The following is a 20,915-nucleotide window of genomic DNA, read 5'->3' on the forward strand; positions in this document are numbered from 1 at the left end:
GATCAGGACACATCAGGGCAAAGGCCTCAATAAGTTCTCTTTCCTCCCTTAAAGTTAGTCCCCTGATCCGAGTAGACTTCTGCTGGTTTACCACGCCTGGCAATGAATCTCCCGAAGGCCATTAGAAATGAATCTGTGTCAATTGAAGCCAGGAGGTCAATGTGGACGGCCCTAGTGGTAAGGCACTTGAATAATATTCCCCATCTTTTTTCTTGGCAACGTCCTACTTTGACAAGGAAAGGCCCAAAACAATCCATTCCAGTAGAATAGAAGGCTGGTTTAAACAGCTGAAGTCTAGCTACAGGTAGATCTACCATTTGTTGGAAAACAGGTTTAGACTTCCATTTCCTACATTCAATGCAGCTGTGTTGATGGCGTTTTACAGCTTCTCTTCCTCTCAGGATCCAAACAAACACTTGTTCAGGGCCGGGATGGCAGAGACGTTCATCAAAGTCTTTGATAAGCAGCTTTGTGTAAGGATGACTGGGATCCAACACAATAGGATGTGCAACAAGCAGGTCAATATTGTCAATCTGACGCAATCTGCCTCCCACTCGTAGAAGATTCAAGTCTTTGTCATATTGAGGTGAGAGGCATGAGAGGCGGCTGTCAGGTGGGATTTTTTTTACCAGCTTTAAGTAGACGATAGTCTTCTGTAAAACTGTCTCTTTGTATTAATCCAAAAAAACACGTCGCTCCACTTCTCTGTACCTCTCAGCAGGTGGTAGGTCAGGTGCTGAAGAGTCATGTTGCACTGAAGCTCTATACAGTTTTTTTTTTTAATTTACTTCAAGTAGCTAATTCCAGCTCTTGGCTTTACTCTGCTCTGCTGTTGAGCAGAGTCTAGGCTGCGCAACTTCAGCTGCACATGCTGCTTGGCTCCGTCTTTAACTAATTAAAGTGCTGCATAGTTCTGAACAAAAGGTGCACTTACCATTTATCGCCACTAGATGTCTCCCAACACCTTACTACAGATAAGTATCTATGAATGTTATACTGCCTTTCCAACAATTTCCATTCAGGTTTGAATTCAGGTTTTAAGGAGAAATGAGTTCTCCATACTGTGTCACTGCGTCCATTCAGTTTGTGTTGATTGAGAGTTTTAACAATCATTCTATAGATAACTTTTCGAGAAGCTCCTTCTAGGGAGATTCTTTTATCCACCGAATCCAAAAAAGGGCCAGAGCAGTTCTTTATTCCAGGAAACAGTCTGAAGGATGGAAAAGGATCCAAGTGATTTGGTGACACAGAACCCTCATGATAATCAGCCAAAAGTGAACACTCATGTTCACTTAACTTGTGCTTCCAGTAGCACAAAAGCTGACCGACAAATCGAACAGACTTTAATCCCAAACAGGCAGCAAGCTTAACAGGATCATCCAGCCGAGGTCCAGCCAGCTCCACCACCCTCCCAAGGCAATAAACTTTAGCAGTGTGGAGCAGTCTGGGGCAGGTTGTTGCCCCCCAAGTAGGACAATCCAACAAACTCCCAAACAGAACCGGTTCCTGAAGCAGCCAATGTAGAGACTCAGCCTGCTGCTGTCTGTCCTTCCTCAGCAAAGACCACACAGAGAAAATACTCTTATAAAAAACGGGAAGAAGAGTAGAATTAAAGTTGCTAGAGTCTATCAGAAAGAGAGGCAAGTCCAGACCCATGCCACCGAATCTCCGAAGAATGCAGCATGATATACTCCTCCACACTAGATCTGCAGGTCCTGTGAGCAGTCTCTGAATAAACTGAAAACGAAAAAGCAGCACCTCTGCCGGCCAGGTGGACCAGGCCTTGACCACCTTCTTCTCTCGTCAAAAACAGGATACTTTGAGGAATCCAGTGAAGTTTATCCCCAAAAAAATCTACCAAAACCCTTTGAACATTTGCTAGAAGAGAAACTGGAGTATCAACACACATTAACCGGCGCCACATGGTGGAAGAAACTAGGTTATTAATGACAAGAACTCGTCCTCTATATGACATTTTAGGTAAAATCCACTTCCACTTCAAAAGTCGACCCTTAACATTATCCAATACATTTTCCCAATTTTTTTGCACAAACGTTTCATTACCGAAGAACACACCTAAATATTTGAGGCCACCCTTTTTAACACTAAGCCTCCAGGCAGACTGAGTTGATCCCCCAACCGACTTCATACAGTTATAGCCTCACTTTTTCTCCAGTTTACTTTTGTAGAAGTAACATGACATGGGAAGAAGTAAATGTATCTGCAAGTCTTTAACTGTGCTTATTCTTTTCACCATCAACAACAAATCCTGTGGATTTGGTTATATTTACTCTTTATTTGCAAAAATTAAAGGAGGGGAACAGATTATTTCAGTCAATTGAAATATCCATTCTCTCCTCCTCCCATATCTTTAGGAAATAAAGAGCAACTGTTTCCAATTTCTCTAAAATTGATATGTGTGAAATGTTATACTAGAAATGTCCTTAATCCAGTAATCTGTCATGTTTTACATAACAAGGGGATTAACCAGAAATTCTACACTCTCATCTTCGCAGGACATCTTAATTTGTGTGCCCTGCTATCAGTTAGTTTCCATCCTCTTAAATCAGCAATGAAAATTAAAAATACACTACCTGTTGGAAATCTGTTTGGTGACTGACGTTTATTTCTGTCAGACTGAAGAGACAAAAGTTGGAGAAAAACCCACACAAAACAGCGTAAGAAGACCTGGTTAATGTATTTATTTTAAAAATTTGCAAAAAGAGCAACCTATTAAACTGTATGTTACAATGTTGATATGATTATATGAGCTGTTTTTACCGAAAAATGATCAGGAGCGCCTTGAAAATGGTCAGATCCACCTCTCTGGCTGCAATGCGCGCTCCCGACACAGGGGGACCTGATTTTCACAGGGAAACAGAATTTCGCACAAGACCTCGCACAAGACCGGCGTGAAGGTGTCATGAATGACCATGCCCCTTTCAACCAAATCATTCACTTTAGATGTGTTAAAAATCACAATCACTCCATTCATACGGGAAGCTACGGAAGAGGATTAGGGCCACTAAAAAAAAAAAAAATTAACAGATTTTTAAATTTTATTTCAGTTTAATATGGGAAAAAAGTCAGAATTCTGACTTTAATCTCAGAATTCTGACTTTTTCTCAGAATTCTGACTTTAATCTCAGAATTCTGACTTTTTTCTCAGAATTCTGACTTTTTTTACTAAGAATTCTGACTTTTTTCTCAGAATTCTGACAGCTAACAAACATGTTAGCATCAAGCCCTGTCTGTTTTAGAGACTAGCTCTCTTGTTTTAATGACCTTCTGCTCCTCCATTAGTTTTTTCTGAATGCTTAAGCTCTAATCATGATTCTTGTAGCACTTTTTCTAAAACTATTAATACGTATAACAAAACCACTCACTGAGTTTGCAAAACTAAAAGCACAAACATTGCATTGCACTCAGTTTGCAATTTTGTAACACACATTTTGCAAAACTGTAGGCACAATTCACTGCACAACACTCTATTACCACATTTCCAACACACTCCTAGCATATTATATACATGTATGGCTATCATTAACACTATTTTGCCAACTGTCTGGCACACTTTCACATGTGAAAAATGTTTTAGATAATTAGTTCACTTTGCAATCAGCCTAAGCACTATAAATAAGCCACAGGTAAGCTGTCTGTGTGGAGTACAATGGATGGAGCAGTAAGAGTGAGAAGAGTGAGAATCAGAGGAGGCCGAGGGAGAGAACGTGGAGTTGAAGAAGCAAGAGGGTTAGAGGAATTTACACTGTGGCAAGCATCATTAGGACATTGTGAAATGAGAATCGGTAAGTACTTTGTAGCACCGGCATGCTCTAATGAGAAACACAACAGTACCATACATGCAAAAATACTGATATTGTTACTTTACAGAATTGCTAGACGTCCAGGTGTTGGGGGCAGAGGAAGAATGTTCACTCCAGAGCAAGAGACCCATATAGTGAACATGGTGATTGCCAATAATGCAATAAGACTGCACGAAATACAGCAGCGCATAATTGATAATAAAACCATCTTTCAAAATATACACAGTGTAAGCATTTCTTCACTATGTCATGTACTTGCACGCCACAGAATAAGAATGAAGCAAATTTACAGAGTTCCTTTTGAGAGAAACGCAGAGCATGTAAAGCAACTGCGATATGACTATGTGCAGGTAAGCTATAGTGTCATTGGTTCTGAATTTGGAAGTGCATACTGTAGTGCTTTTCATGGACCTGATGTGATGCATTTGTTTTGTCTTGTCCAGAGAGTGATGGATCTAGAAGCAGATGCCATGGGACATGAGCTACTTTTTGTAGATGAAGCCGGTTTTAACCTCAGTAAAACCAGGAGACGTGGCAGGAACATTATTGGACACCGTGCCATCATCAATGTCCCAGGACAACGTGGTGGTAACATAACCATGTGTGCAGCTATAAGCCAAAATGGTGTTGTTCACCATCATGCAACCATAGGCCCATACAACACTGCACACATTATTGCATTCCTGGACACCTTACATGACATGCTCACTTTTCATAGACCAGAGCATACCCGATATTTCATCATATGGGACAATGTTAGTTTCCATAGGGCTGCCTTGGTCCGCAACTGGTTTACAGACCACCCATTCTTCATGGCACTCAACCTCCCTCCATACTGTCCATTCTTAAATCCCATCGAGGAGTTGTTCTCTGCCTGGCGCTGGAAAGTGTACGACCGTCATCCTCATCAACAGGTAGCCCTTTTACCGGCAATGGAGGAGGCATCTGGAGATATTGACCAAGCATCATGTCATTCCTGGATACGGCATTCAAGGAGATATTTTCCCCAGTGCCTTGGACTGGAGGATATCGCATGCGATGTGGACGAAATTTTGTGGCCGGACCCAGAAAGACGACATGAAGTAGGCTGATTGTTTTTTTGTTTTTTGTGAATTTACTATTTTGTGTTCTGACTTTGTCTTGGTTTTGATGAGTGTGAATAAACAGCAATACTTGAAATTTGGATCTTCTATGTTTACATGACACTATGACAAGAGTATGACCTCAAATTGACATCTGTACACAGAGAAAGAGAAAGCCAGATGTGTTTTGTATTCATACCATCAGTGTGTAGTTGGCACATTGTGTGCTTAGTAGATGATGGCTTGTGTTTACTGTTTGATACGAAAACAGCATTTTTACAAAGGTGTGAAGAGTTAATCTAGCTGTGTTCGCTTTTTCAAGAGAACTGCAATGTTTTGATTATTGGGTGAAAGGTTTTCTTATTTGTGTGTAGAGTTTTGCAAAAATAGCCAATAGTTACAAAAAATGTGCTTAAGCAATCAGAAAAAACTGTAATGAGGGGACCCCTCGGGCACGTAAAAAGTTGCCTAATTCACTGGCCACCTCAAACAACTCACATCTTTGTCAGTAAAGCTGAGTGCTCGCACATCTCTTCCTTCATGGTGCCCATCTACATTAAGATCCAAAATTCTGAGATTAAAGTCAGAATTCTGAGAAAAAAGACAGAATTGAGAAAAAAGTCAGAATTCTGAGATTAAAGTCAGAATTCTGAGAAAAAAGTCAGGATTGAGAAAAAAGTCAGAATTCTGAGATTAAAGTCAGAATTCTGAGAAAAAAGTCAGGATTGAGAAAAAAGTCAGAATTCTGAGATTAAAGTCAGAATTCTGAGAAAAAAGTCAGAATTCTGACTTTTTTCCCATGTTAAACTGAAATAAAATTTTAAAATCAGTTAACTTTTTTTTTTCCAGTGTCCCCAATCCTCTTCTGTAGGAAGTAGATTTTACGCTATCACAACCAACCAATCCTCCAACAGCTATGAGGGTGACACTCCTGTCTGAAGCTCCATGCACTCCGCGATTCACTCAGAGAGAGAGAAAGAGAAAGCATAGTTGGCCAGCCTCGTTGTCTCCTGATGGTCAGTGTTCAGACTATAACTAACTCCAGCAGTATGAACATGGATAAAATACTGCTGAGCTTCCCTTTGTTTTTATTTGTTCCCTTTTCCTCTCCAACTCCAGCTCAGGGTAAGCCGGTTCTTTTTTTCCAGAGATTCAATCTATCATATACTTCTAGGCTCCTTGGGGAATTCATTGATTTTGTTTTATAAGCGTTTTCAAAAATAATTTGTTTGTTTTACATTTTCAAATGCTGCCAATTTCTCAGCTTATATTAAGGTGAGTTGGTAGTGCTTTTTTTTTTTCTTTTGCTGTAAATTTTCCATCGCTTGCTGCTGAAAAAAAATGTTTTTACTGTGAAATTGAGAAAAAAATAATAATTATTTATTCAATTTTTGGGAAAACTATCTGGTCAAAATAAGACAATTATTTCTGTTATTCAATTTTGTTACAAATATTTCGATTTGTATGTAGCTCCTAAAGGATTAATGAAAAAATAAAGGTAAAAATCCAATGCACAAGAGCACAAGATCAGCTAAATACGAGATAGTTATTTGGTCTTTTGTTGTGAAATATCTTATGCAAAAGAGAACCTTTATTTTATTTGTTATCCTTTACTTTCCCTTTTTCCTTTAAAGTTCCTTAAGGGGCTTTGTTGTTTACCTATGTGTAAAAAAAATAAATAAATATCTACACCTAATAATATTTTATTTCCTAGTCAGGTGGAGATATCAGTGATAAGGGCACTGCTAAGCAAGCAGTGTGAGTGAGAAAACACCTGAAGTAAAGAGTAGTACAGGACCATAAGTTTCCTCTGACCAAACGGGACAAAATACAGTCCATCCTAAACAGCCACAATCAAAACAGTAGACAGGAAGAGCTGACACTGTTCTGTCTGTCTCACCTGTCTCATCTGTACCGTTTTATGACTCCAATTGAACAAACTGAAAAGTTGATAAACTCTATCAAATTGAAATAAAGACTGTTTTAGTGTAAGTCATTAGATATATATATGATGTGATGATTGGAATTCATCATTCATATTGTTCAATAAAACAATATTTAACATGAAAAATGCATTTACAATACATCAAGTGTGATATATTCTAACCCACTTCTGTCGAGCCCTGACATTATCAAAGTAATTTACGAGGTCCAACAATAGAAATGGCCCACACCCACCTTAGGCATAACTGTAACGGGGTAGCAAGGCTAACATTAGCCAAACTGTTGGCCAATGTTAATTCACAAGAACGTTTGTAATTAGGAAATGAAAGTTATGTTTGACCAACTCGCTTCATATTACCGATTCTTTGTTAATCCTAAAGGCAAATCGTACTCGTACTCGTCGTCTCCCGCTTTATCCAGAACTGGGTCGCGGGGGCAGCAGACTAAGCAGAGACTCCCAGACTTCCCTCTCCGCAGACACCTCCTCCAGCTCTGCTGGGGGAAGCCCTAGGCGCTCCCAGGCCAGCTGAGAGACGTAGTCTCTCCAGCGTGTCCTGGGTCGTCCCCTGGGCCTCCTCCCAGTGGGACGTGCCTGGAACACCTCCCGAGGGAGGCGTCCAGGGGGCATCCGAAAAAGATGTCCGAGCCACCTCAACTGACTCCTCTCGATGTGGAGGAGAACCGGCTCTACACTGAGCCTCTCCCGAATGACCGAGCTCCTCACCTAAAGGCAAATCATTTAAATTAAACTTGTAAATGTAATTGTGCAATATTAGCCTCAGTATGAACCACAGTCTCTGCCTCCGATTGGCTGACTGGTTGTCATGTCTACAGTCAACCAATGTAATCACTAAAGGCAGTGGATACTAGCCAATTGGAAGTAGACTAGTGCACACGATGCCTTCACCAGCCTAGGAAAAAAATGGGAAATTTTTCTTGGAGATTCTGCTTAATTGTGCGTATCATGGGGATTTATAAGTGGGTCTACACTATGCTGATTGGAAAATTAGTGGTTATATGCCATATTCCCTCGTACACACAAGTGTTGCACCGATACTGATACCAGTATCGGACAGGGCCCTGATCCAGCACTAAAATGGTGGTATTTGTATCGGTGAGTACCAACAAATAGGGCACAATAAAATTTTGAGAGCTAAGAGTTTATTCAACTATTGTCACCCATTCCTGGTAGGCAATAGAAAGTTCTACTGGATTCACTTTGTATTAGTCTATTTCCTGCTTCACAAAGGTAGGCAGCAGCTTGACAAAGCCATGATGGCAATTATTTCACATCCAAGTACTATGCAGTTCTTCATATATACACACGCACATCAGTTTCAAACAGATGGTATCGGTATCGGCCAATACTGCACAGCCAGGTAGCGGTATCAGGGCCAAAAAAATGGCATCGGCGCAGCACTAGTACACACTTGACTACACCACTGGATTCAATGCAACGTGCTCATTTAGAAAAACAAGGATTCTGGAATCACAAGACAAATATCTGTTGCAGTGTGAAACACCTCTAAGGTCACATGCCATAAGAAACATAAGAAACTCAGGCCAGCAGAATGCCTGAGAAGAGGTGAGATTGGCAAAGCTTTGGCAGATGGTATCAGCCGCTAAAATTACTTGATGTTGAAGCAAACACCCACTGAACAAATTATGACTGGTAACTTAACAAATGGCCTAACTAAAGTTGTACTACTTAAAAAATATATATAGTCAGAGTTAAATGAGAGTACAGAGCTTCATGATGACATTATGCTTGAATTCATGTTAACTCAAAAACTAAAGCTCTCTAGCTCTCTAACATCATCAGTTACTTTTAGCACCTTGAAATCCATTTGAATTACACCTCTTTACAGATGTCAGATGAATGATTTTGATGCATTTTAAGCATTCATCACCTCTTAATCTCCACCTTGATGCACCAGGTAGCATTGTTCAGATACTCCCTGAACAAGAGACACAAGTTCTGTATTACACTTTAGTTTTGCGGGCATGGCGAAAGAAAACACCTCCTTTGCCTGGCACAGAAATTGATCATATTACTCTTGTATTACTTCAAGTTTCCACTGGATAATTGAATCAAATGGAAAATGTCAGAAATTGAAAAAATAAATTCCAGAAGTTAAGACAGACTACAATTTGCCTTTAAATAACAGAGTGCTTATAGCTTTTTGGTAATTAAAAGGCGCTTTCTATATATCTGAACTTGAATAATACTTAAAAACAAGGCCTAAAATGTTTTTAAATAGGTTTAGATCTAAAGAAAAAAATGTCTGCCATAGGGTATTGACAGAACAAACACTCTACATCACATATATGTATAGTTAATACAGGAGACCCAATACACTTATTTCATTTTCTATGCCAACATTGCAGCTTGGACTAATGACTGATAGCGATAATGAGCTGATATATTATCAACAGGAATTATACTTTTAATAGTTATTTGTAATGAGGAATGTCAGAAAATATATTTATCAAGTAATATTGCTCAAACAGACATAACAGTCAGCAACAATGGGTTTGAGCACTGAGTCACTGTGTAGCAACCTGAAAAACAGAGGACCCGAAATTTCAGCCAGACTCAACAAGACAGATTTAAAGGTTTTATGTAATCTCCATGCAGCGAATGCCAGGCAACCTACAGCAAAGGAATTAGGAATCTCTGAAGGCAGAGAGATTTCTTAGTGACTGAATAAGAAGGGGTAGAACTTTGACTTTTTACAGGAGTTTCTAAAGGAGAGGCAAGAACCAGAAACCAGAACTAGGGTCAGAATCGTGGAGACAGATTTGGATTTATGGATCCAGGGGTGAACCAAGAGGCAGAAGTCCAGAGGCAGGAACTTGGTCATTTTCCAGAGATCCGAAAGCTCAGAGTTGAGGGCAGAGCAGATACAAGGAATCCATGAGGCAGAATACAGGCCGTGATGAGGCAGGCAGACAAAGAATGATTGCTAGACATCTTCTAACATAAGGCTTTTCAATATTCTGGCAATAGTAACAGATATAAAGGCTAGTTAGATAGGCTGTGATGCAGGTGACAAGCATGAGTGCAGATGAGGGAAGGGGTGGAGCAGCACAGGTGGAACAGATGAGTGACGATGATGGCAGGAGCAGAGCTGAATAAATACAAACCAGTTACTATGCCAGAAACATAACACATTAACCAATAAACCGATGGGTTACATAGACTTTAAATAAATATCCAGGTCCAGTTATGTATTAGATTGATAGCAAGAATGTAAGGTAATCTAACTAATATCCTTATTGTCTTAAGAAAGCTAATTGGATGGGAAAGGTATAGATTGATAAAAGTAATCAACAGATATGAATATGTTAATGGAGCTCAGATGATTTAATCTGGTATCACAGGACATTAACCTTTCAAACTTTTTATATCTAAATAAATGTTACATGTTGGAATTTGGATGATCACAACATCAGAATGAAAGTTTGAATTCATCTTTGAAGGAGGTGTAATTCTATGAAAGACTTTATTTTTATTTTATCAGCAAAATAAAATTTTTGTGCTCCATTGATAGGTCATTATAAGGTGACAAGCTCCCATCAGCCAATTGTTGCTGCTCCAGGTGAAAACGTCACCCTCCTGTGCCAGGTGGAGCCTCGGTTTGACATGGTGGACATGACAGTGGAGTGGTCAAAGCCTAAAGGAAATGGATATGTGCATCTTTACAGAGACAACCGTGAGGTTCCAGACATGAAGATCTTATCCTATAAGGGCAGGACGGCGCTGTTGACTGACAGCCTAAGAAATGGCGACATAGCACTCACCATCACCAATGTGACGGCTGCAGATGAGGGCCAATACAAATGCTTCATACCAAAGTTAAATGGACAGATCAAATCTTCTATTGTTCACCTTGTTATTGGTGAGTCATGAGATTGCTGTATCCACATTATTCCTAGTAGTGTTGCTATTGTCAAAAAAGAAGTTAAATTCGATGATTTGTGAAGGGCAGTTGATTGTAAATCTCATGTCATTTGCTTGCATAGCAGACAAAATTCTGCTTTTTGGTCTGTTTTTAAAATGTTTTACCTCAGATTATCAAGGTTTGGTCAAAGAGTCATTATAAATGTTAAAAGCTTTATATAATCTCCTATAGTGCTCTGTGTTACAGTGGATCTGAAGAAGCCTCTGACTTAAAACATTCTGATGTTCTATTTAGCAAAGGATTTTCATGCTTATTTTTATTATACACTTTAGGCAACAGTTTCTTGCACAATCAGTGCAACGATTTAAGATTGCAGTTTTATGAATTACACACTCAGGTCCCACAATCCCTACAGATAATTTCAAGACACTGAACCTTCCACTACAGACTTTTAGGAGATATTCTCTAAGGTGTTTCTCCACTTCTTCTACTATGAAAGATACTATTTACTATATTCCTGTTTTATTGAGGTAACATTAAGATAAGTTTATTGTTTTAACACCACAAAGCTCTCTGTGCTCAACCTCTTGTCCATCTATTCTGCATCTCTGCAGCAGCTGTAGAGTCATCAATGCATTTCTGCAGACAGAGGAGGTCTGTCTAACTGAAAAAAATTTGAGCAATGCGGCAAACTGAGCTGCTGACTACTTATCCGTATAAGTACCTTTTTACTCTTACACAGGGTTTTCTGTTTGTAAATTAGTTTTCGATCGGTTTGATTCTGGAGGGATTCCCTCTCTGTTTTTTGGAGCTTCTGCCAGTGAGTCTTACTGAAATATATATACTGCCCCATTGAACTGTTTAGGTTATAAACAATTTATGGGGAGGTATGCATAAAATGCAGGAAGGTCTATAATTTCCTTTCTCTTTTCAGATATAAACCCATCTAAAAAAGTTACCACAGAGATACCAATAAGTCTTCCTAGAACAGGACCAGATGATCTTCACGGTGAGAATGTGGCTGCTGACGCATCCTGTCATCAACAACCATCTTCGCTTTAGTTTGCTGTGGAGTTCTTTAGATTTTTGCATAACTTACTTCTTTTCTGCCTTGCTTTTTAACAGAAGGTGACAACAATCATGTACTAGATCTCTATTACCATATTTTCACGACCATAAGGCGCACCGTACTAAAAGGTGCAGTCTCAGTTATGTGTGCCATTTCTGTATTTAACACACACATAAGGCGCACCGGACTATAGGGCGCGTTTTTTATATACAGGTACCTGTCCTCTACTACGTTAAAATACCTCTACTGCGTATTTAAAAATGGAGCGGGAGCAAAACTGAGTATGAATGTGCTTTATTCATGTATTTATTACAAATTATTAATCAAACCTGGGAGCTGGCCTTGAGATAGACACATCGCTCTGATGACACAGAGCGCTGTGATCACTCCTCTGAAACAGTTTATTGACGCATAAATTAACTTAAAATGCAGTAATCTGCCAGCAGAATATGTTCGCTTTTATTATCCTGGTGCCTGCACCGTGAGGAGGCGACCCGGCCAGAGGCTGCTGTTGAAGGGATTCCTACTGTCGGCGCACCGTTGGTATGTGGGGGTCTGAGCGCCTCCGACAGAAATAATATTAGAAGGCAGGATGATAATCTGGATGAACTGACTGCAATGATTATGTTTTCAGGTGGACTTTCTCACTTAAAAACATATTAAAACTACTTTATTCCCACTGATCACAGGAAATATAGCTGCAAGGTGTATTTAATACAAAGTATTAATCAAACCTGGGAGCTGGCCGTGAGACAGACACATCGCTGATGACACAGAGCGCTATGATCACTCCTCTGAAACAGTTTATTGACGCATAAATTAACCTAAAATGCAGAAATCTGCTGGCAGAATATGTTCGCTTTTATTATCCTGGTGCCTGCAGTTTACCAGTTAGTTCTGACGCGCGGCTGAAGCAGCTTTGCTGCTCTGCCTTTGCTGTGCAAAAGTGTGTCTGACGCCCGTTGGGCGGAGCTATCCTATCCTTTCTTTGCCTTGCAGCTATATTTGCTGTGATCACAGCACTCTGTATATGTGTATCATCAGCGATGTGTCTGTCTCGATGTCAGCTCCCAGATCAGCTTCTCTGATTGGTTGATGCGGCGCGTCCAGCAGCAAAACTTCAATTTTTCCATCTCGAGCAGCAGCAGCGGGTTGGCGGCGCGTCAGATGCTTAAACGCTCCCGATGCGCCGCGCCTGCTGCTCAAAACGCGCTGTAGGACCTTTTGCTGCGCCTATACGCGCATCAACCATTGACTTTGCATGTAAACTCGCTGCTTCTGCTGCGTCTGCTGCGTCCGGTTCACACCGATGTCAAGCGGTTGAATAACAGCAAGCAAAGCGTTCATTTGTTTCCCCATGTTTTTCACATCAGCTGTGAGATGGGCACGCATGGAGTCACAGATTAACAGCAATGGTGATGAGTGGAAAAAAACACCTGGTCTCCTTACATTCACCTCCCTCAGCATCATCTCCTCAATGAGGAGATGAGGAGTTCTGCATAAAGCACATACCTGTTCTTTTATACACAATCCACGCCCACACTTCCCCCTTTAAGGTTCTCATGGTGGTCTCAAAAGTCCGCAGTAACAACATACATAGGGCGCACCGCACCAAAGGGCGCGCCGCACATTTTGAGGGAAAAAAAAGACGTTTATATGCGCCTTATAGTCGTGAAAATACGCTAGATTTGAGTGATGATCGTTTTTAGGTAATAAATTGTCTTACTGGATTGGCTTTGATGCAAATGCATGTATCATTTCATTTCTCTATATAAACTTTGACTAAGGCTTGTGAATGTTTTATGATTGGATTTTTTTATCAGAGCTGCTTTGTTTTTTCTATGTTGTCATTTAGTTCATTTATATTGTTTTTGCACTGTTTTCCTAACCTTGCGCTGTAAGCTGGATTGTCGTGAGATTTGAGTTTTCAGTCTCACAACAAATCCATCTTGAAGGACTCCGGCTAATATGTTCGTCTCGTAACAACCAGCAGGTCCGACCAATCACATGCCAGCAGTGGTTTTGTAGGAAAGACGACAGTCAGAAGTGCCTCGCCGACGCATTGCAAACATGGCTACGCTGGAGGACTCACCTGTCGATACCGCAATTGACTCTGTAGCAAATTCCTCGTTTTAAAAAAAAGAGCAAAGAGAAGCATTTTGTGCATTTGTAGATGAGAACGATTTCTTTGCTTTTCTTCCGACAAGATTTGGAAAAAAATGTATTTATCATCTTACTCTGCTATTTGTGAAAACACTCAAGAAGCTGCAGATGAATCACACTGCTACGATTGGTTGAGAAGGCGGGTACTAGCTGGGCATCACCCAATCAGCTCGAAGTATTGTACCAAACTTCCCTCCTTTTCGTGGACAGCCTGAACGGCAGCCATCCCAGATTGAAAACATAGAACTCAACTCAGTTCTGCACATATCAACATATCTGTTTTCCAGTCTAAAGAACAACTTTCTGTTTTTTTGTGTCTTTCTTCTTGTTTCATGTCAGGTGGTGCTTCCAGTCCCAACAGATTTACCCCACTTCTGCTTTTCTGGATTTTGCTGATCTTCAGTGCTTGAATCGCAGGATACTTACTCGTTATGTTCAGGTGCATGTGTTATGTTCAAATAATTAAAAATAGTAAAATGTATATATTTTTCGGTATTAGTAATGGAAAGATAAAGTTGAAATTAGGACGTGTAAGATCCCTCTGTACAAATTAAATGTTGAAAACTGGGATTAATAAGAAAGAGGTTCAGATAGTGCAGATTAAAGCTAAAGCACTGATTAAATCTAAAGCACTGATTATTATTTTTTTATTATTATAAAATTATAATAAAAAAAACTAACTTGATCTTTTAATTTTAGCATTTAAATCTTAGGGATTTCATGCTTTTCATCTCAAATAAAAAAACAACATAAATATGTTGTCAGCAATTTGGTGAGGAAACAAAATAAACACAAAATAAAATCCTATTATAAACCTGTATTTTTAAAGCTGTAGCTCCTATGAGTAAGTCCCTTATAAATACATTTAACCTGTCTGACTTAAAGGGGAACACATCATGTTCTACTCACCCATATTAGTTTTTTTGTAATTTGGAGCTGGATCCGCGGTTATATTTTTTATATTTATATATTTTTTTAAACAAAGCGGAGTGTGTATGACGTCATCCGAGTGCCGGACTAGAGTTGTGGCAAAACTGGGACATAATGGGCTAGGTCAGAAGGCCCAGCAGGTCCTGTTCTGGGGTGGGCTCAGTTAAAACAAAAGGGTTAGAGAACTCAAAAAACGGATGCTACCATGTGTCACCACTCGATCCGTCCAGAAAGCGCGATTATTACCATCAGCTCATTGGCGCATGCGCAACCTGATCTACCCCCAGGTGTCCATAAATATTGTCGATGATGGAAATACTGGAGAAATTGAAGAACCAAAGACTTGGGAACCACCAACTGATATTTCATGCCATCTTTTAGTGGGGTTTTCCTATACCAGAGATCGTGGACTTTGTGAAAGAGGATCCTGTCAGGCCTCTGGTATCTTTCCTGAACCATCTCCATGGAGCCTGAGTGTTTTTCCTGCTCTTCCTTGATTTCTGCTATTGATAGGGGTAAACCTAACAAGGCATTAGCAGAATTGCGGATGACGTCATACACACTCCACTTTGTAAAAAAAAATATAAATATCAAAAATATAACCGCTGATGTCTGGGGGACAGTGATTCGCCTACATGTTATGAATGCTGGCGTTCCATAACAAATAAGTTATGAACAGTTTAGTTTGTGCCTTCAACTCGTTGCCCATAGGAAGAAGTTACTTGGATATAACCTAAAGGAATATGTTCAGATCAGCTCCAAATGACACAAAACTAATAAGGGTGAATAGAACGTGATGTAATAACGTAAAATCAAGGTGCCAATGTAAAAAAAAAAAAAAACGATGTTCCCCTTTAATTGGTTTTACTTTGTTTTCATTAAGACACCTAAGCTGCTTTTTTCCCCCACCTTTTATTGTCATTACACCGACACAAGTACAGAGCAACGAAATTAACTCTCTGGATTTAACCATTCCCTTTGGGGAGCAATGTGAAAAATAGCTGATCCCAGGCTGTTCTCTACATCCAGTCCGTTCCTCTGCTGTTTGGATGTGTGTCAAAGCTGAAGGTGAATTCAAACATATAAGAAAAAACTTAAATTTAATTGATAAAAGCTTGTTAGATTTTTCTATTGTGTCCTCACAAAGCAAAACAGATTCCAGCCCAATTTTATTTTACTACCTAAGAAATGACATATTTTCATGTGCTCCTTGCAACGCACTCACAGACCCCTAGTGGTACCCATAACCCCTTTTGGGAAACACTGCTGTAGAGCAACATTTATGTATCATATGGACTGATATTGAGATAAACCTCAGTATTGTGATATGAGAAGTATGTTAATATTTTCTAAGAGGTTGTAGCAGAAATAAAAAAAAAAACAGTTATTTTCAGTTTACCGAATAGCCTCTTCAAAGGAAACCTTTGTTTAACTTAAAAGCAGAGCAACAAAGATGGAGTTTTGCATCTTCCTATGATTGTTTTGTGGTTTCTGTTATGTGTTTTTTGAGCCTTTGGTCTTGTGTCTTGTAACCACTGGCAATTAACGCAGCCCATATGATGTGTCTTCAAATAATATGCACAGGATGAGTCCATGAAATAATTTCACTTTATTAATTTTTTTTCCTTTCTAAAAAATACCTTATAAATGCACTGCACTTTATACAGCTTTCTCTCTTTCAAAACACGGTCTGGGCCCATGGTGTAATCACGCGGCGTTTGCATCACTTGTTTGGAATGTGTGTTTATTTCTCAACTTTTGAAACAATTCAGATCAAGTTAATCAAGGTGTCATGAGACGGAGGACATTATATCCCATGATTCTGATTGTTAAATAAAAACTGCTGAGGATACTTTTCATTATCTTCTAAATATATTTTTGTATTATTATTATTTTTCATTACCCATATTAATCAATGTATGACTTATAGTGGGAGTTCACCATGCTTTTGCTGCCAGAAATATTCCTGCAATAAAATCTTTCTAATGACTTTTCTCTTCTGCAAGTTTCATTTATGCCACCTACATGTCTGAAATAAAAGTCAAAAGTACAGACTTCACTGCAAAAAATAGAAATCTCAATAAGTTATTTTTTCTTAAAATAAGTGTGTTTTTCCTTGATTTGAGGAGGTAAGTAAGACACTTTGCCAATGGAACAAGACAATTTCCTTTTAAAATAAGAAAAAACTATTTTATCGTCTTATTTCAAGTAAATATTATCTAACTATCTTATTTTAAGAGTAGAAATACTCATTCCATTGGCAAATCATCTTATTTACCTGCTCAAATTAAGGCTAAATATACTTAATTTAAGCCATTTTTTACTGATTTCTGGATTGTTTTTGCAGTGGTGTTTTTGCCTCACAGTATTTCTCTTTTTTTGTAAGGTAAAGGAGTGTATATCTAATTTAATAGGCAGATCTATATTTTTCTTGTTTCTGCTAGTTGTGTTTCATGTATTATCCAAAACTGTCTCATATGAACAAAGAAGTTAAATTGTTCATCCCTGCCCCTGTACACAACTTACATCCCTACTGCCCCTCATCTTTACACTCATCTATTGCATTAATGAAACTGAGAGGTTGAGCAATGTCTTTAACTCAGTAGCAACTATTCTGAAAACTACCAATCAACATAAAGCTCATTGAGCAAAAGTAGACCACTTAAAATAAACCTTATAGTGGGGACTTAATTTTAAAAAGAACTACATAAATAATTAAGTAAATCAAAGATTTTGCAAAAAATTTGGAGAAGAAGTTGGTATGATGGACAGGGGGAAATAATTGCAAAATAAAATGAATCAAATGAGTGTATAAAGGTGTCAGGCTCCATAATAAATCTATTATTCACCATTTAGATTAAAAGACTGAAACTTTCCGTTGTTTTGCATAATGTACATATTTTAGTAACCAGAATAGAAACTCTTTCGATCTCATGTATTTTAATGAAGTAAAAACAGAAGCATAGGATGTTCTTTTTTCCCTAAAATAAAGCTTTATCTATGTTCTATAATCTGTTGTAGTTTTTTTTTTCTTAATCTATTTTTTATCGATGGTTATGTTATCTTTCTAGGATATATATATATATATATATATATATATATATATATATATATATATATATATATATATATATATATATACAGGATCAAGCTCACTCAGTCCGTTTTGCAAGCATTCTTAGTGCATTATAAGGCCTTCTGCTTTTTTTTTTTTATACAAACCAAAAAATTCCTTGGGGAGTGATAATGTTGCCACGTGGCCAGATCTATGGACGTAAGTGATGAATCTCAAGGCTTTTGACCAACAGGAAATAAAATGTTTCTAATACGTCTCAGAGGTCATGAGATCTGAAACTCTGAAGGTGAAGTTAAGCTGCTTGGATCCAAAGCTTGTGAGTTTCTTTTTTTCTCCAAATCTCACCTTTATGGAAGAGTCGAAGAAGAAAACCACTGATGAAGAGAAGGAATAAAAAAATCCTGTTTAATATTTGACACAGCAAACAGGCGAAAAAAGTTTTTGGATAAGGAGACATCAAAAATCTCCCACCCTGAGTGTGCAGCCGCCGCGGTGAAGTATGGTACCATCATGCTGCTGGGAATCTTTTCATCTTCAGGGAAATGATGACCAGAGCTGATGGAAAGATGGACAGAGCTGCAGTTTAGACCAAAAATTATTAGAAGACACCTTCCATTCTCATTCTCCATTCACCTTGAAGTTGATTGTTAAACAATGATTGGTCAGATACCAGTAGAGATATGAAAACATTTTAAAAGCTATAATTCTAGGAAAGATTTTCAGTTGATTATGGAGAAGGGGTATATTGTTTCAAAATGTGCTGTTTTGGTAAAATATAGTTAAAAGCAGATATGTTTAAAAAGACTATACCCCTTTTTATATTGTCTTATAATTCCATGGAATATGCCTGTCATGTTTCCCAGCAGAGATAAACTTTGTATTTCAGCAAGACTATAGCCTATTGGAATAAAAACCTGCCAAGGATATTACTATTTAGGGACTTAACTGTAATTCTAACCTGTTATTCAGAAGAAGTGTAAACCCCCTGTTATGTTAATTTGTTTTAACAACAACAATAATTAAATAACCCTTAATAATATGTTATTTAACCTGTTAAGTTAAATAAATAATAAGGTAGGGTGACCAAACGTCCGTATTTCCCGGGACATATCCGTATTTCACGACCTGTCCCGGGCGTCCCGGGTTTTTTTTAGAAAGTGAGGAAATGTCCTGATTTCACTGCGCACGACGCTCCGTGTGACGTAATCCCTAAGCCGCCTCAGTGCGGGCAGCCCTGTTCTTAATCAGAGGCTCTGTTCGAAAACTAGTCTACCTAGACTGGATCCTTCCAAGTACTTGAAAATAAGGAGGCCAGAAAAGTTTTGTCTGTAAATTCGACCAGGTCTACCCTTCGGCGGGTTTTACCGGCGTATGCTCTGTTGCTTAGCAACCGTGAAAGTTGACACACAAAGCAGGAAAAGAATGAATACCGAGGTTTTCAAAAATGTTTATTTATTCTTAAAAAAATTAAAGCGAACAAAGACTACAATCACAAGAATCCAGAGTGGAATAAAGATTCCAACCAGCGGGAGCAGGAACAAATAAAATCAAATGTAATGATAGAAACCTTAGTCAGTTAAATAACATGCTGCTGGCATTTTGCACATCTCTGATGTTGCTGCTATTTTCAAATATCCATTACTGTAAAAATGTCCATAGCTGCATATTGGTTATTAATTCTCCAGTTTTATATTGTTAAAACACTTTACAGTATTTTATTGTTTATATTTTAAGTCTTCCCTATTATGTTATTCTTATAATTTTTTCTAAGGTCCTCATTTGTGTGACTATTTTCAATAATCTTTCTGCTGCTGTAAATTTGCCCATTGTGGAACAATAAAGGGATTTTCTATACTATAAAAGGGTTAGAAATACATAAGTAAATCTAAACAGGTATGTATAAAAATATATCTGCAAAATCTCTAATATTCAACAACAAAAAATACTTAGTTAAGCATATTGTGCAAAACAACAATAAAAAAATTAAACTCCTATCAGATTTAGTCCCCACGCTGCAGATATATTAGAATCTGTCCTTAAATTACAGCCAAACTCTGTTTTTATCAGACAGGCCCCTACACTCAGCTCCTTTAAAACCCTTTTAAAGACCCACTTTTTCTCTCAGGCCTTTGAGTGAGACTTCGACTTTTTTTTGCTCTTATTGTTTTTTTTTAATCTTTGAGTTTGTCCTGTGTTGTGGTGATAATTGTGTTTTATAATCTGCTCAAATGACCTGTACAGCGCTTTGATTTTAGCTTTGGCTGACTGAAAGCGCTTTATAAATAAAGTTGAGTTGAGTTGAGTTGAATTTACACAATGACAGATAAAAACCTCTAGATAAATCAAACACTACCGCCACATATCTGACTCAATAACCATTAAAACAACTATTTTCATTCATTTCAGACGGAACTATTCACAGAGTTGTATTATATTAAGATGAACTTCCAATTTTCACCACTGTTCTGCGCCAAGTAACATTTCCTCTGATCACGGAGCAAATCCCGATGATGAGACATTTGTTCTTTCAATCAACCCCCCACACCCTAACCCCCCACCCCCACCCCCCACCCCCGCTCCAAGGTGTCCTGGTTTTCCCAAATGAAAATATGGTCACCCTATAATAAGGGGTTTTGCACAAAATATATTTTTCCCCTCAGAACAATATAACTTACATAATACAGGCTCTTGAAAGTTATCAAGGCAATAGAAGGACTTCACCTACAGATAGGACTCCTTTTCTAAGAGATACAGTATTACTTTTGCTTTCCTTACTTTGAACGGTCTGGGTTTTTTTTTTTTTCTTCAAGTGATTACGTATAATGATTCTAAACATAAAGGTGGTTATAAAAACATCTGAAAATACAGTTGAGTAACGTTTTTTTTCTTTACTTCAGTAAGTATGGGATTCAAAATGTTCCT

General features: G+C 38.4%; 1 protein-coding gene across 1 annotated transcript; it reads left to right on the top strand.

Annotated features, from left to right (window-relative positions):
* Window positions 1-5,895: 5,895 nt before the first annotated feature.
* Window positions 5,896-14,667, top strand: LOC119796596 (myelin-oligodendrocyte glycoprotein-like). Its single transcript, XM_038305222.1, has 4 exons — window positions 5,896-6,031; window positions 10,405-10,752; window positions 11,690-11,764; window positions 14,327-14,667. Exons 1-4 carry the CDS (start codon window positions 5,920-5,922, stop codon window positions 14,395-14,397), a joined length of 606 nt encoding a protein of 201 aa, XP_038161150.1. The 5' UTR covers window positions 5,896-5,919; the 3' UTR covers window positions 14,398-14,667.
* Window positions 14,668-20,915: the final 6,248 nt, after the last annotated feature.

The sequence above is a fragment of the Cyprinodon tularosa genome, unplaced genomic scaffold, assembly GCF_016077235.1.
Source record: "Cyprinodon tularosa strain WSP-4 unplaced genomic scaffold, ASM1607723v1 ctg553, whole genome shotgun sequence".
Taxonomy (NCBI): Eukaryota; Metazoa; Chordata; class Actinopteri; order Cyprinodontiformes; family Cyprinodontidae; genus Cyprinodon; species Cyprinodon tularosa.